Raw genomic sequence first — 16,983 nt, 5'->3', positions numbered from 1 at the left:
CAAAAGTTACAGTGGTATTAGACCTAATATGCATTGACGTCATCAAGCCGCCATCTTAGAAATAAACCGATAACGAGAAAAGACACGTATATACGCGCAGTGCACACTGCAACTTCCTTAAAGGCAGCGGACACTATTGGTAATTACTCAAAATATTTATTAGCATAACACCTTTCTTGATTACAAGTAATGGGGAGAGGTTGATGGTATAAAACATTGTGAGAAACAGCTCCCTATGAAGTGCCATAGTTTTCGAGAAAGAAGTAATTTTCCACGAATTTGATTTCGAGAGCTCAAGTTTAGAACTAAACGCACACAACTTCGTGTGACAAGGGTTTTTTTCTTTCATTATTATCTCGCAAGTTCGATGACCGATTGAGCTCAAATTTTCACAGGTTTGTTATGTTATGTTGAGAGACACCAACTGTGAAGGCTAGTCTTGGACAATTACCAATAGTGTCCACCGTCTTTAATATCAAGGGTGGCTACACAAATGACTTCACTATGCATAAGGTTTATGCTGTTAAAAGTCCGATTTTAAATGAAATGATTGCCATAACTCCATTCTTCTGTGAATGTGAATGTGAATGGCCAAGCCTGCATTGTCCTCGACTGGATTATAACTTATGTGAGTAACTTCCACTATACTTGTGGCCACATTTAAACTTTAAAGTTATATGGGACTGTACGTATAGTCGGGAGCCAAGAGTCTCGCGAGAGAACAGTTGAGACGCACTAGAACCGTTACACCACAAACATTGAACGACTTGTCCATAAGTCTAATCCACTACGTAATCGCATTTAAATTGTGTATTATTTCGCAAAAACCACGTCGAAATATTGAGCAACCGGCCTTCGCAGAAGAGCTTAGGAACAATAGGTCGATAAAATCTGTTAAAACAATGACCCCGGGTCGAGTGACTTCCTGATAATAAAACAGTGACGATTTCCGGTATTGTGGAACAAGGTCCTTATTTCTGTTGGTTTAAAAGCAACGGACTGAAAACATTGCAGTTCCATATCCAGATAAAGCGATAACGCATGTAGTGGTGCAAAGCATAAAACAAAGAGATATTGAAAAAGGTACATCTCGGTTGATATTTTGTCGCGAATTTTTCATTCCACGGTCCACGAGGTGGTCTAAAAACATGGATTTCTTTGAGATGACGTTACCATTGCTACTCCTACTAGTCTCCATTCGGGACGTTATTCTTGTGCAATCGGCTGCGGTCCAGCCACTACAAATGGGTATGGTAAGTCAACCGACTCATGTACTTAATGTCTTAATTTAGTGAAGTTATAGGCTGTAATAAAGGCTAGCAATCTCCTGAAGATGATCGGAGCATACTGATCGAAACGTCAAGTCTAAGCAACCGCCGCTTCTTCGCAGAACCACCGCAACTCACGCGGGTTTTATGTACAATCCCCGCTAACCTCACTAGAATATTCCCACCATGCGAATTTTCAAATCTTACTTTATTGTCTTACTTAGTTACTAGTTATACACTCTTCCCATTCGCCCCTGATACACCCGATACCAACTCCACAGAATAGCGCAACAGTTTGTTGTATACAGCAAGTAGTGAAGATCATCCTAACTGTATTGCCCGGTATCATTAACAAGTTTGGCGTGGCAATGGATTTTGATTAAAGATGCTATGTCAGATTTTTGGCCCCAAACATTAAATAATAGAAAAAGCCATCGAAAAAATGCAAGTATAAGCTAGTTACAAAAAACATTGCAACGAGGTGTAAGGAGGATTTCCTTGTGAATGTTTCCGCCATCGGCTATTGCCTTTTTCTTTGTGTACTATGGCCCTTTTCGAAACCGCGGCTTCGGCTCCAGATTAGGCTCAGGCTAGCTTGTTTTGACAACGCGTGCTTTAATAGCGTACGTGCTCAGGGCTTCAGACATAAGAACGGAGCCTGAAGCCGAATCCAAAGCCGAAGCCGTGATTTCAAAAAGGGCCTTAAGCACATGGCCATGTTCTAAATTTTGCTGATATGCCTGTTGGATATAGGATATTCGCTTTGTGCAATATCATTCTCTAATAACAAGAGGTGTTCGTGATTGTATTGCACAAACACCTAAAACTTAAAGTTATAAGGTGGTGATAAAGGTTGCGTTGGTAACTATCGGCCGATTTCCATTCTTCGGATTGTCTCCAAGATTATTGAGAGGGCGGTGCACAATGATCTGTATTCATACCTTGATGAACACAATATTATCCCCCCTTGCCAATCAGGTTTCAGACCTCAGCATTCAACAGAGACCACTCTGCATGGACTGATTAATAATTGTCTCAATGCATTAGAGCATGGGTAAATCACTGGTACTGTTTTAATTGATTTGAGCAAGGCCTTTGATTCAGTAGATCACAATATTTTATTGAAGAAGCTACATTCTATGAATTTGTCTGCCTCAGTTATCACTTGGTTTACGTCCTATTTAACTGATGCTCTGAGACCCTCCCTCTTAGAACTGGTGTTCCTCAGGGCTCTATTCTGGGACCCCTTTTGTTTATAATTTACACAAGTGATATCTCTAGATGCATTCCCCAAAACTGTCAGTTGCACATGTACGCAGACGACTCAACAATAACATGTAGCTCCTCCAACAGTGAGGAAATTAAAAGTAGCCTCAATACAGCTATGGTAAATATTTACGATTGGGCCGCTAAAAACAGGTTGACAATTAATGCTACAAAAACTAAGTCAATGATCATTGGCTCTAAACACAAGGTAGCTTCGAGTTTTTTATTCAGCAGCACCAAATCTATGGAACAACTTGCCAGCAAACATTCGTAAACTGCATTCACAAAGTCTTTTTAAATCTCAATTAAAAACTTTTCTTTTTAAGAAAGCCTTCGGTAATGTGTAGCGAGTTTTGTATATTTTAGTTTTAGTTTTATGGTATCTATTTGAGTGATGCTTTCTTATATCAAAGTTGCGTTTGTTTTATGGTGTTAATGCACTTTTTTGCTTGTAAACTTGTTTATCTATTTTGCTTATATATTTTAACGGGTGTACTTTTTAAAACTTTTAACTTATTGTATGTCATTTTCTTAATCTTTTGCAATTTTTTCTGTCATGCGCCCTCGAACAGGCTGGTCCTGGAGAGAGCGCAATATAAGTTCAATAAAATATTAAATTAATATTATTATTATTCAACTGACCTTAACATTGTCATTAATAACGATCCAGTTGAACGGGTTTCCTCTTACAAGTGTTTAGGTGTTATTATTGACGAATCACTCACATGGTCTCCTCATATTGATTACATTAAAAAGAAAGTTTCTTCTAAATTAGCCATATTAAGTAGAATTCGCCACAACATCCCAATAAGTAGTCTGCACACGTTGGTTAAAACTTTTGTGTTACCGAGTCTGGACTATTGTTGTACGGTTTGGGGAGGCCGTTACTACGCAACGCACAGAGTAACCTGTTGAACAGACTATTAAAAAGAGCCGCCAGATTAATCCTTGGTTGCCCCTACCGAACTTCCTCGACTGATATGTTTAATGAATTGAAATGGTTAGCTTTTGCCGAGAGAATTTGTATAAAGAAAAAACATTCTCGTGTATAAATGCATTCATCATCTATGCCCAGAGTACATGGCAAAACTATTCAGTCATTTCACCAACAGCTGTTCCACTCGACAAAATGACAACCTTACTCTGAGAGTTCCCATGGCAAAGACAGAAAGCTTGTGCTCAAGCTTTGCCTTTTCTGGGGCCAAAATGTGGAACGATCTGCCAGTTAGTCTGAGGAAAATTGAGTCTCTGTCTGTTTTAAAACTGAGCTTTTTGAATTCTTAATCGCTTAATTTATACTCTGTACATATTGTGAGTCGCTTTTTTTTTTTTTTTTTTTTTTTACTTCTTTTAGTCTTTTATTATTGTACATTCATATAAATCAAACTCTATTTAAGTTCCTGAATATCTATATAGGGACGGGTTATTTTGTTACTCTTACTGTGACAGTTTATAAAATTACTCTTGTAATATTTTTTTACTCTTATTTTTTATTTATATTGCTTTTAATTTTCCGTAACATTCTTAAATATTTACGTAATTTTTAATCGTAATTTTATCATGTGATTTTATGTTTACTTTTAACATGTTAGTTTGTTCGCAGGGCCCAAATGGAAACCAGTTTTTTTACTGATTTGACTCACACTGGGTAAATAAAGGAAATAAATATATAAGGACGAACTCGTCATTATACAAAGTAAGTGGGCTCGGGTTCGTTCTCCAATATTATTATTGCTAATATTTACTTAAGGAAATGCTAAAAGTAAAATAAGCAAATTGTTAGTCATATCATATGAGAATAGATACTAAAATAATGTTTATTTAGTTATTCAATGACTGGTTGTTATATGCTGTTGTATGTATACGTGTATGCATGTATGTAGGCCTATAATGTATGTATGTATGCAGTTGACAACACAAAGAAATTACGAAAAAAAGTATCCCCGGTTTTAATAATAAAACGGACATTTATATTACGCAGTTACCTATATGAATATATATTATTTAAGTGTTGCCCATGGTGTTGGAGTAGGCTACCATAAACCCCATTTGAAGGAGTGGCAACGAACACACCTTATTCGTGACAGCTCACATCCTTTCGCTCGTTTCTCCAAATATGTTCAATGACATTTGGGCAGGAAGTATAATACTGGTCGATGAAACAATGACAACAATGGTTCAAGCCTTTTTCAGATATGGTGACCACAAAGAGTGCACTGTGTCAGATATAGTATTGTGTCCACCGTATCTCAATGATGGCTCATCTTCTATGGTAGAGTGAACCGTCAGTATGACTATGCAACCTGTGACATCACCATGCTTACGAAAGAGCAACAGTGAGAGCCATACTCAAAAATGTTGCTTTCTTATATAAGAGGTTGATTTCACAAAAACAGTCCAAAATTAGGACTAACAGGACTCTTTAGGAGTTATTAAAAACTTAAGACAGAGTCCTAAGTTAGCATGAGTAAACCTTCCTTCCTCAAGATAACTGTTTGTGGAATCCACCCCTGATCATTTACGTGGTTTAGACACTTATTCCAATACTGGCAACAACCAACAAAAGCATCAAATGCAATTCAAGCATAATACAGGCTACAGCATCAATTAAAACATTTCTGTGTAAATTGAGGGCGTTTTATCCATTCCAAAGTATCAAAGGTACACCAAAATGGATGTGAACATAATATGTCATAGTATCCGCCTCATTCCGTTTTGTGGCAAATAAGCTTATCTCTGTACGTGCTTTTCTCAAAATGTAAACTTCTTAAAGGCACGATTGAACACTAAACAATGTGGGAAATCAAAATCTTACATTTAGTGCGAAGATTAAAACATCAATTTTCAAGCTCACCGTCATCATGATTGCAGTTCGCGATGTCACGCAAGACAAAATGTCACGAGAGCAAAAAAAAAATGAACTTAACCCAGACCCAATAATTCTTATCAATTTGTTTTATCACGACACTGTCTCAAGCAACGGAAACCAATAAAAGTGGTAGTCATTGTTTAAAGATGGCGGTTGTCTGTTTCCCAAACTCATCTGACCGACCTTTTGGACCAAAGATTACCCTCCTGCTCTTGGGGCTCGTCCCTGACCTGCTTTGAGGATCACAGGCCATGCCATTGTTCCGTTTGGAGGGTGAACCGGGGGTTACCCCGGATCGCATGGGACACTATTAATAATTACTCAACAATTTGAGAAAGAGGTAATTTCTCACTGAGATATCAAACCTGATTTAATGTGTCTGAAGGCACACAAATTTGTGCAAAAAGGGTGTTTTCTGTCATTATTCTGTTGCACCCAGAGGGTCACGGTCTCAACCAACATACTGATAGCCAGTCTATTCTTACATCTATTGTGTGCTTGAATCTTTCTACACTTAAAGTCACTAGACACTATTGGTAATTACTCAAAATAATTGGTAGCATGAAAACTTACTTGGTATTTAGGAGCAATTGGAAGTTGTTGATAGGGCAAAATATGTGAGAAACGGCTCCCTCTGAGCTTAACATAGTTTTTGAGAAAGCGAGTATTAAAAGACTTCAGGACTGAATGTTATTTTCAGGCTTCTCGAGGCACACAAATCTTAAGGCACACACATTTTCAGAGGCAATACTGTTAGTAATAAAAAGTATCACTAAATAGTACGCGATAAGAATTGTATACATCACATTTAGAACTCATCCAAAATCTGCCATTTACATTACATTTCGAATTTGGATTTCGCTCGGCTTAGCAATAACACCGTTTATTATGACTGACTGTCTCACGTATTTCCTCTTAGGGAAGTTTAATGTATTCGCTTCAACCATCACAGTAAAAACACGGCTCTGTATAGATAAAGCTGCATGCATCGTATAATGTTTGCAGTTTTATAAGAACTCAACATTTTTGGAAGCAGAATCTGCCGGCCGTTGTTACAAAGACTGTACTATTTTAGGTAAACTACCCTATTGTGCAAATGCAGAACAAATTCTTATGTTGTTACCACTACCAGGAGAGGTACCAGGACAGACGGACGAAAGAAAACAAGTTGACCAATCAATTTCTGGGCCCAGAGGTTTTATAGATCTTATGCATTGACGTCATCCAGCCGCCATCTTAGAGGAAAAACGGTGACGAAACAATCGAGACGCACGGTACGCGGCACACAGTATTGGCCAATGAACAACCTCCTTTTGACCTCTAGGTGAGGGCGCCCTACTGAAATGACGTCATGTGCATTAGGTATATTAACAAACTACATGTTGTTATGAGTCACAACATGAAAAGGAAGGTGTAGGACATTTTGACGGCATCACGCCAGAGAACCAACTCCCCTGAAGAAAGTCAGAAAGCTAAAAGCGAACTGGTTACGTAACCCGTAAACGAGTTAGAGTACAGCTAGGAGGAATTTGTAATCGATACTGTACGTAAACTGCAACACAACAACACGAAGAAACACATTTAGTTAAAACTGAAATGAAATATATAAAAAAACATTTAAATATCAAATACAACTTTCAAAAAAATCCCCCCCCCCCAATTTTCCCCTCAGGGCTTCCTGGAGAGATATGGGTACATGGCCCCACCAGATCCCAACGCTGCAAAGCTCATCTCAGAGATAGAAGTAAGGCAGGGCATCATGAAAATGCAGCAGTTTTTCAGACTTCCACAGACGGGGATTATGGACGAGGAGACGGTGGAGATGATGCAGAAACCACGCTGCGGGATGCCCGACCTTCCGGACCTACTCACCCGCTACAAGTGGAGCGGACGGAACAAACGGTACTCGACACAGGGTACGGTACCATGGAGTAATTTCGACCTGACATACTCGTAAGTGGAGCTTTAAAAAACGATGGAGAGCATAACATTATCATGAAACAATATTTATACTGTTTCAATAAATCAAATCTTTGGAGCACTCACTAGGCAGAAATATTGCCAAATGAATTCCGGAAAACCTTCCCCATTATTTTTCATTGGGCTTGAGTGGTTCACAATGGTATTATTAACATCATCATCAACATCATACATTCATATTTCATTGCAGTTCTTAAATTTTACATAAATAATACACGGTTACACAAAGTAAATAAAGATAAGAAAAATAATGACAGTTCACAATGCTTATATATCAGTGAGTCACGAAAGTTATAAACTAGTAAGTTGATAACAATTATATTTAGGTGAAGCCGACACTTGTGTGCCTTATTCTATTGACAGGCAAACAACAGAAAATACGACAGAAGAAAACAAAATGTGTGAGATAATTATTTGGTTTATGAGCTCGGACCGCTGTGTCCGTCAATCAGTCTCTCACGAGACATAATCACACCAAAACGAACATTGACACAACAATTCTCCAAAATCAAATAGATTTTCAAACAGATTTTACGTTGGAGAAAAAATAACCAACACGCTCTTATTAATAATAAAGAGCTAGTTTTTTTGTTCAAACGTCCGGGTTCCGGGCTCCAGGCTCCGGGCCGATGTTGAAGCACCATGCAAAATGTGCACTGGCTGATGACGGAGGCTGAGCCAGAGCCGGAGCTCAGTACAGGCTTTGGAAAAGGCCCTAACTAAGGCTACGACAACAACGTCAACCAACTCATTACGACGTTTTTCTCGTGCGCAACATTATTTGAATTTGATTCTTAAAATTAACGAGACCTTTTGTTGCACCCTCTCTCTGTAGCTTTGACAGTTACACACCAGATATACCGCGCGATCAAGTTCGTGAAGCCATCCAGAGGGCGTTCAAAGTGTGGAGTGACGTCACACCTCTGACGTTCCGTGAGATTCAAGGCGGAGAGCCAGACATCCATATAGACTTCACGACGCGTTCCCATAGTGACGACTACGCCTTTGACGGGCCCGGTGGCACCCTTGCGCACGCTTTCTTCCCCGGACCCGGCCTCGGTGGTGACGCCCACTTTGATGATGATGAGACGTTCACGTACCAAATGTACTCAGGTTGGTTTACAGTGAATCGATACATTATAGATTTATTAGGTTTACTAACCTATTCAATTCAATTCATGAACTAATTTGTTAAATCACACAAACAAACAAACAAGGCCTGCTACAGACAATCTCTCTACCCACGCACTATCCTCCAATAGAACCACCACCTGAAGAAAAAAGGATCCCAGATGTCCAAGCGTTTAAGATCATGCTAGAAAAGTGCAACATTTTCCGATGCATGTGGGACTGCACGGCAACTGATAAACGGACAAAAAGAGGACGAAAATGAAAATATGATAACATTTGAAAAAATAACAAGATTATATACCTGGCAAAGCAGTCAATAAAAGAAAGGTATTGACATTCTTACGATATTTTTGCGTCCTACTCTTATGTGATAACTGGCCTCCTGTCCACGATGTTGCGTTGGCCCCGTCGCTGCAGTCAAATTGCTCCATGGTCAAGTTAATGTTTCACAATATTTACAGCACTTACGGCCTACCTAATAGATTGCCTAAAACGTGGGATCCAAAACGTGTCCTCCAGCCGAAAGGTTTCTGTCTATTCAGTTCCCAGTCTGCCTTTTGACGACCATCTAAACGCTATCCCCCGGCTCCCCAACCCAAAATGACATAGGCCTAACTAGCTAAAGGCTCTTCCATGGTAACACTTTGACGTTTTAGCCAGCGTATAGGCTGACGTATGAAAAAGGAGGTCTAACTGGTCCCCCTTGAAAGCTAGAGAAGAGTGTGAGAGAGTCTTGTTGTCTTCATGGGTTTTCGTCTAATGTGCCGATTTTAAAAGAAAAAGAGTCTGCTCTTTTATGCTTACCCAACCTAGGTTTACTAAATACCTTTATATGACTATACACTCAGGGTGTTTGGCTGTCCCTATAGCTTAGGTAGAGAGTCCATTGTAACTATTCACAGGTGACATTCCAATAACAGTTAAACACAAAAGGGAAAGGCAAAATGCACAACAGTCTCGTCATGGAGGCAATGATAATATTAGACATGTGAGCTCATCAAAGGACAAAACAAACAAGGGAAAAATAAAAGGACTCCACTGGGAAATTATAAAGATCGAGATGCTCCCCAAGAAATTTGTGTAAACAAAGTCTATGGTGAAATCTTCCGTATAGGGACAATGGAAAGAACACAAGATGTCTCCTCAGAGATACATATTTGAGAATGTGTTCATGGCAGCTGTAAATGGAATTTCACTACAGATTAAACATCAAAATCCATATCAATAAATCGGCAAATTATTGATCAATCAATCAATAATTTGACGAATTGACTAAAAATTCCAATTCATTTATCTGTGAATTACTTTCAGGTACGAATCTTTTTATCGTTGCCGCCCACGAGCTTGGCCACTCCCTCGGGCTCGGACATTCTAACGTTGAGGGCGCTCTGATGGCGCCGTATTATCAAGGCTACATGCCAGACTTCAAGCTCTCTTATGATGATGTTTCGGGAGTACAGAGTTTATACGGTAAAATATCTAAATATTTTCTGAAGGGACAACTTTGATGATTATTTGGTTTTTCAATTCATGCAAAGGCAATAGTTAAAGGCAGTGGATACTATTGGTAATTACTCAAAATAATTATTAGCATAAAACCTTTCTTTGTGACGACTAATGGGAGAGGTTGATGGTATACAAAATTGTGAGAAACGGCTCCCTCTGAAGTGCCATAGTTTTCAAGAAAGAAGTAATTTTCCACGAATTTGATATCGAGACCTCAGATTTAGAACTTGAGGTCTCGAAATCAACCATCTATACGCACACAACTTTGTGTGACAAGGGTGTTTTTTCTGATTAGGTGGACAATATGAAATGCTGTGTCATTTGATTGTACTCTACTGTTGAAGGCACTGGACACCTTTGTTGGGAATATTGTCAAAGACCAGTCTTCAAAAATGGTGTATCTCAACATAGTGAAAATTTGAACTCATATTGGTCGTCGGTGTTGCGAGATAGTAATGGACGAAAAAACACCCTTGTCACACGATTATTTGTGCTTCTAGATGCTTGATTTCGAGACCTTAAAATCTAATTCTGAGGTCTCGAAATCAAATTCGTGGAAACTTACTTCTTTCTCGAAAACTACGTTACTTCAGAGGGAGCCGTTTCTCACAGTGTTTTATACTAACAACAGCTATCCATTGCTTGTTACCAAGTAAGTTTGTTATGCTATCAATTATTTTGAGTAATTACCAATAGTGTCCAGTGCATTTAAACCACACACACTCTAAAGCAGTGATTAATGTTCAGCTGATAATTTCTTAACCACCAGGCCGAAACCCGAATCCAAACCCAAACCCACGCCCAGCCCCTCGCCCTAGACCGACGATACTACCACCGAAGCAACCTGAGACACCGAAGCCCACACCCTCCCCTACATGTACTGGAGGATTTGGGGCGGTGGCTGACATCAGGGGCGAGGTCTTCATTTTTAAGGTAAATCTAACTATTAACAAACAAAAATGCACTGAATGCAATATAGTGGCTTCTAGTATAGCGCTCAAATCCTTCACTCAGTGGCGCTCATGGCGCTGGTACTTACCCCTTTTGACCAGTAACCTGCTTAAGCACAAAAAGAAGCTAAGAGCAACAAAACCGTGCTCACCAGAACAGGGTTACCAACCAAAGTACCTTGTTGCAATGTACAACTGCAAAGCAAAACATTTTAAAGCAATATTTCCTGCTAAGCAGCTCTATGAAATTGGACCCTTTTGTCTCTGGGCAATTTGTTTGATTCCTTATTAATAATCTCAGCTCCGTGTGGAGTATACATCCTATGCAACTTTATACTGTGGCCTTCTGTCCTTTTGGGTTCGTGTTGTACGCTTGTGTAAATGTTATGGATTTGGCGCAAGATTAGTCAATACATTACAATTATCATTACGAACGACTTTAGCCAAGCCTACTTTACTCGTTTTTTTGTAAGAAAACAAAATAATGCTAAACCAAGTCTAGCGCACGTCCTCCTATAGAAACAATAGATTTTACCTGATCCTTCGTGTTGACGACACCACAAAATTTCCAAACAATAACAAAGTGATTTATTTTCTTAAAAAGGGAGAGGACATGTGGCGACTCTCTGGAGGCGGAGAACTACTGTCTGGGTATCCGATGCCAACACGAACTTTCTGGAGTCGAGCGCCCTCTTCGCCCGATGCCGTGTTCGAGAAAATCGATGGGACGATCACGTTTGTAAAAGGTAAGACTCTTTGCTCTTCGATGAACCAACATGTGAAGACCACTAAACCAAAGTGATCGAAACGTCAGGATGTTGAAGCACCCCCAACTTGTATGAGACTTAAATGTCTTCAACAAGCCCTGGACATGATGAGAATAAAATCAAGATTTGGTGAGAATGAGAATGGTAAAGAAAATAAGTAATGAAAAAACAAGACTCTATGGGCATAATATAAACCGTTGTTATAGGGAAATCTGTCCCCGGAGAGTCTGTCCCCCTACAACGGGAAATCTACACGGGCTGCTGAGGCAGATGATTCAAAAGAGGGCGCTATTTAGAACAAGTTTGTACACAGTTCGGACAGAATCGCCTGGCTGCCACACCAGATTCGGAACTGGAGCACAGTTCGCCAATGGTGAACATATTCTCCTACCACAGAGATCATTCTTATTGAAAGCACTTGAAGGCTAGGTTGGATGCCCCCTTTCTGCACGATGAAATCAGCTTGCCAAGAGAGTAAAACTAAACAAGTTTTAAGATTGTGATGCCCTTTGCTCCTCCACACAGGTTTCAAACACTGGGAGTTCAACGGACTGGATCTTAAGGCAGGATTCCCTCAGGATATCGCCTCCTTCACAGGCAACCAAATCTCAGACGTGAACTCTGCCCTGGCGCTCAAGAGCGAAGGGTTCACTTATTTTTTCAATGGTGCCCTCTGTTGGCGATATGATGGAAACGCTATGCAGATGGAGGATGGGTACCCTCGAAGGATATCAGACGAGTGGTCGGGAGGTCCCGAAAAGGTCGATGCGGCTTTTAGATTCGATGGTAAGCAGTTTCAGTTCAATGCTGATATAACAATGGGGAAAACATCGGGGACATTTTTGAAAATCCGATTTTGGGGGTTTACAGGGAAGATATAAAAATACGTTTCGAATGTAAATATCAACTTTTGGTTAGGAGATTACAGCAGTGCTGAAAGCAGTATGAATCATTTTGACAACAAAATTTCACTTGGAAGCACTGTCGTTATATATACAAATTATGTGGTGTCCCAAAATTTGAATCTGAGACGCTCCACTGGTTGTGTATTCCTAGCCTATTGGGCGTATGCTGCCTGCGTGGACATATCTTGCTGGCTTCCTGCGTGGACGTCTTTTTAAGTCCCTAAAACTGTGTGGGTTTTCCCTGGAATAAGTTGCTGGGGTTTTCCTCCCACATCTAAACCTGAAAATTCTGAATCGTCTTTTCTTCTCGTTCGGCTCTAATAAGAGCGTTGAGAATTATTTTAGCCAGGCAGATGAAAATATGACGTTCGTCAACAACTCTCTAATTTCTTTCTCTCTTTTCTCTATAAATCAGGTGCTACGTATCTCATCGAAGGCAACCAATACTGGAGCTACAGCGATGGATCCATGAAGGCTGACGTCATCAAACAACCCCGCTGGTTCACGGTAGACTTTCTAGGATGTTCGCTGGATACCGTGGTGACGGAAGAAGAAGGCGATGGTTCTCGCGCCACACGGACTCTATTCAGTTTCTCAATTGGGGCTTTGGCAACGTTGATGGCGCTTGTTTTGTGTAGATGATGAGCAACGCATTGGCGAATTGGTTGCGAAAAGCCAACACTGCAGTGCACTGCCCAGATAACTGCGAACAGTTGAAACGAACGACTGGCGAATGTTGATGAAACGTCGCACGTGCTGGCATGTCATAAAGTCAACCTTATTTATACTGACTCGTCTAATATAGGTGGGGGCGGGAGGGGTGAAAACAAAAAGAGTTGTTCCTGTTTCGAGATTTAATCTGTCAAAGTCAAGCAAGTACAATATTATCATAATTATCATCATGTACACATGTCGTGGTATGCGATTTATTGTTGCATGTATCATTGGTTTCATATAATTATATTATGATCATGTTTTTGAACATTGTTTTATCTTTGCAGGCAAGGATAACGTACAGAATTTCCACTCTATAAGAGTAATAGGAATTGTTTCAAAAATATTGTTTCACAAAGTACTTCGATAGTGTATTGTTTTTAATTACTGCTTCTTTGGTGTCTGTATTTTACTTTAAGTTTTCACCATTCTTTCTGGGTTTTAAAATTGATTTTTTTTAAAGTACTATGAATTATTCACACTAATGACCCAGTTCCAATAATCGGCTCGGCATCCGTATGAGCGCCCTCTCTCGGGGAAATAACATCAGCCAGCCTGACAAAGGTCTTAAACCATGTGTTGATATTACATAAGCGTCCTAGAACTTTGTTAAACACTTTTGTTGCTGAATGACAATCGCGATCGTTCCCTTTAGTTGTATTTGATTTTTTGGTTATTATATTAAATAACTGTTAGTTTTTTGGTTTCTGCTTTCTGAAATCAAGGGTTTTACTTGATTCAAGTGTTAATAATATGATATTTTGTGTACAGAAATTGTACAGATGTACAAATTGAAAACGAAGTTTTCATTTATACTTGTTGTAAAAAAGTTAACTCAATCGCCAGTAGATTTGTACAATTAACTACACATTTCATTAGTACGACTTGGTGTATCATTAACCTTCAAGGGGTTACAGTGGTTTATTTTCCGAATAACAAGATAATGCAGTGGTTTATATTAATCCATTTACTGCCAATCGATTATTTTACATCAATGATTCAAAATTCTTTCCACCGATGGGTGAAGGAAGTAACTCAACACAAATGCTATGGGGGCCAGAGAATTACAGTTTGCCCTTTTCATTACTGACCCTGTGTGCTCGTGACTAAGGGTGGGGCACAGAGCCGCCTTTGACGGCCCAGGGCCTACCTTTAGAGGGGTCACTATTTTTAAAGAGACCTTTTAAATTATTTTCTATTTTTATACATCAGCAAGATATGACATGGCAGTATTAAATACAGCTATATAGATAAAAATGTGCGCAGTGCTAAGTTATTGGTTTACAGAGTTTTCTTCATGCTTTTTGAGAACATGTTTGTTGCATTTTTATGTTCTAAAAAAGAAATTCGTCAATCTAACTGAAAAAGGCCTTCATTGGCCAACCTCCACAATCTACGAATATTGCTTCAGTATTTAATAAGAAACGAACCATTCATTACATTGAAAAGCGAGAGCTGGGTAAGGATTCGCACCCCCTGGAAACGAAATAAATGCAATACTCTTAAAATTGATGATGCACTGAAAGAGTGGTAAGTAATTCCCGCAGTAAGAACCGTTCATCAAAAACTATCCCCGTAACTATTCACTCCAACAGAATAGTGTGTGCCTCCTATGGTGGATTTCACAAAGAGTTAAGACTATATCTAAGTCTTATCTTGAATTTAAACGACTATACTCGTAAGTACGAGTTAGGATGGGTCCCTCGTTAGTACGAGTTAGGACGAGTTACTCGTTAGTAAGAGTTAGGACGAGTTGTTTGTTATTGCGAGTCATGATGAGTTACTCGTAAGTACGAGTTAGGATGAGTTACTCGTCTCCCAGGACTATATCTATGACTATCTTTGTGAAATCGACACCTGGTTTTTATCTTGGTCGAAGTGGCGTGATAAAGAGTTGTCCATGAGGTCACGGTGTCAATTCTCAAGATGAAATGATTCATTATTATTTATTAATATTTGTTTTACTCGAACCATTTCTTTCAATTGTCAACGGAAGAAAATTGTGCGCAGTACGCCATGGGGAAGGGGGGGGGGGGTCGGAGGGAGATATCCGGCCACCATGACCTTTACTGACCCCGTGAACCGTCAATCATCAACATGAACATTAGACAATCAAGGTTGCTGTGGTGAATAACCCTCAAACATTGAACTCAGGAAACACGCAATGGGTCACGGTCTCAACCAGCAGACTGATAGCAAGTCTATTATTACATCTATTGTGTCCCGGGAACTAGCACCACTGGTAAATAAATACTCAAAATAATTGTTAGCTTAAACAAAATTACTTGGTAACGATCAATGGAGAGCTGTTTACAGTATAAATTATTGTGAGAAACGGCTCCCTCTTAAAGGTTATATTATGTACTTTTTTCTAACAAAAAACACAATGTCCACAGATTTACATTAAACTTACACAGTTTGAAGATTATGATAGTAGAAAGCTTCCCTTCAAATTTTACTTACTGAGGTGCTGTAGTTATAAGTAATAATTTTCGTCTCAGTTTTAGCATGTAAAAACGTATAAACCAGTTATGCTATGGTTTTGGTATAATATCATAGCTGGTTAAGGGGAATTTACATGCTAAAATAATTTTGGTCTCATGAGACCAAAATTATTTTGTGACTTGTTTTACTCATTTCTCAAAAACTACACAATCTTAGTAAATAATACTTGAAGGGAAGCTTTCCACTATCATTATCTTCAAACCCTGTAAGTTTAATGCAAATGGACATTTTGAAAAAAAATACCCGAATCCTTTAAGTAACGTGTTGTTGAGAAACTTGAACTTTCTCACTAAAACATTTGAACTGAATTCGAAACCTCAGCTGAACTCTCAAATTCAAGCATATGCTTGTATACTCTCGCAACTTGGAATCAAAATGTTCACGTATTTGTTATTTATGTACACGTTGAGATACACCAATAATGAGCAGACTGGTTTTTGACAATTGCTAAAGGTGTACCACAGTGCCTATAAAAAGCACTGGACACTCTTGTTAATTACTCAAAATCATTATTTCGTCATGTAAGTCTTGTCTCATTGTTTGTCAACTTAAAATAAGGAATCAAAGTATAAAGAGAACCTTAAAAGAAACAAAGAATTCGCGGTTTGTGGAGATGACATTGTCGCCGAGGAAGGTTTTAAGATTAGTCGGTAGACAATTCTTTAATAAGTTAAATTATCATTATAAACCACAAGGGGAACTGACTGGGTAAGTGATGATGTTGGGGCTGGACAAAGGCAAATTGAGTAGGACTTTAACCCACAACTAACGTGCGTCCGCCATGCAGTACTGTTCGCTCCGGACACTTTTGCAAATGCAATCGTGTCCGGCGCTATGCAAAAACCGTCCGGTGGACATGTACATGACTGTTCACGTATGTGCGCGCGTAAGCGAGCGTGCATGCACTGAACCTACGTGTATGCAGCATGAATATTCACGTATTTTATGATCGCAGCGTAGATCGCTCACAACATGTTTGGATGAATCAGTTGATTGGCGGCGTTGTAAGGCAAGGGGGTATAATCCATATTAATTGAATGGACATTAACAAAAAAGTAACATACGTAATTTTTTTCCTCTTTGATCAGGCTTGACGATGTTGAACAAATTATATTTTCAAGT

General features: G+C 39.2%; 1 protein-coding gene across 2 annotated transcripts; it reads left to right on the top strand.

Moving 5' to 3' along the window:
• The first annotated feature begins 1,031 nt into the window (after positions 1–1,031).
• Positions 1,032–15,164, top strand: LOC139939040 (matrix metalloproteinase-18-like). Of its 2 annotated transcripts, none has more exons than XM_071934755.1 (8): positions 1,032–1,253; positions 7,076–7,356; positions 8,219–8,496; positions 9,826–9,984; positions 10,790–10,953; positions 11,575–11,716; positions 12,263–12,523; positions 13,058–15,163. In XM_071934755.1, the coding sequence occupies exons 1-8, from the start codon at positions 1,149–1,151 to the stop codon at positions 13,282–13,284; spliced, it is 1,617 nt and encodes a 538-aa protein (XP_071790856.1). In that variant the 5' UTR covers positions 1,032–1,148; the 3' UTR covers positions 13,285–15,163. The 2 variants fall into 2 exon arrangements, with proteins under 2 accessions (XP_071790856.1, XP_071790857.1); XM_071934756.1 differs by lacking the exon at positions 1,032–1,253 and adding an exon at positions 6,817–6,946 and having other exon boundaries at positions 13,058–15,164.
• The last annotated feature ends 1,819 nt before the right edge of the window (positions 15,165–16,983 follow it).

This window comes from Asterias amurensis, chromosome 6 (genome assembly GCF_032118995.1).
Source record: "Asterias amurensis chromosome 6, ASM3211899v1".
In the NCBI taxonomy this organism is placed as follows: domain Eukaryota; kingdom Metazoa; phylum Echinodermata; class Asteroidea; order Forcipulatida; family Asteriidae; genus Asterias; species Asterias amurensis.
Note: the sequence above shows the minus strand (reverse complement) of the source record. Positions and strands in the feature narration are given on the sequence as shown.

Excerpts from the sequence above, each read along its gene's own strand:
- LOC139939040 (XM_071934755.1), top strand. The coding sequence starts at position 1,149 with ATGGATTTCTTTGAGATGACGTTACCATTGCTACTCCTACTAGTCTCC. Across the intron at positions 7,357-8,218 it reads AATTTCGACCTGACATACTC|CTTTGACAGTTACACACCAG; the intron begins GTAAGTGGAGCT and ends CTCTCTCTGTAG. Across the intron at positions 8,497-9,825 it reads CACGTACCAAATGTACTCAG|GTACGAATCTTTTTATCGTT; the intron begins GTTGGTTTACAG and ends AATTACTTTCAG.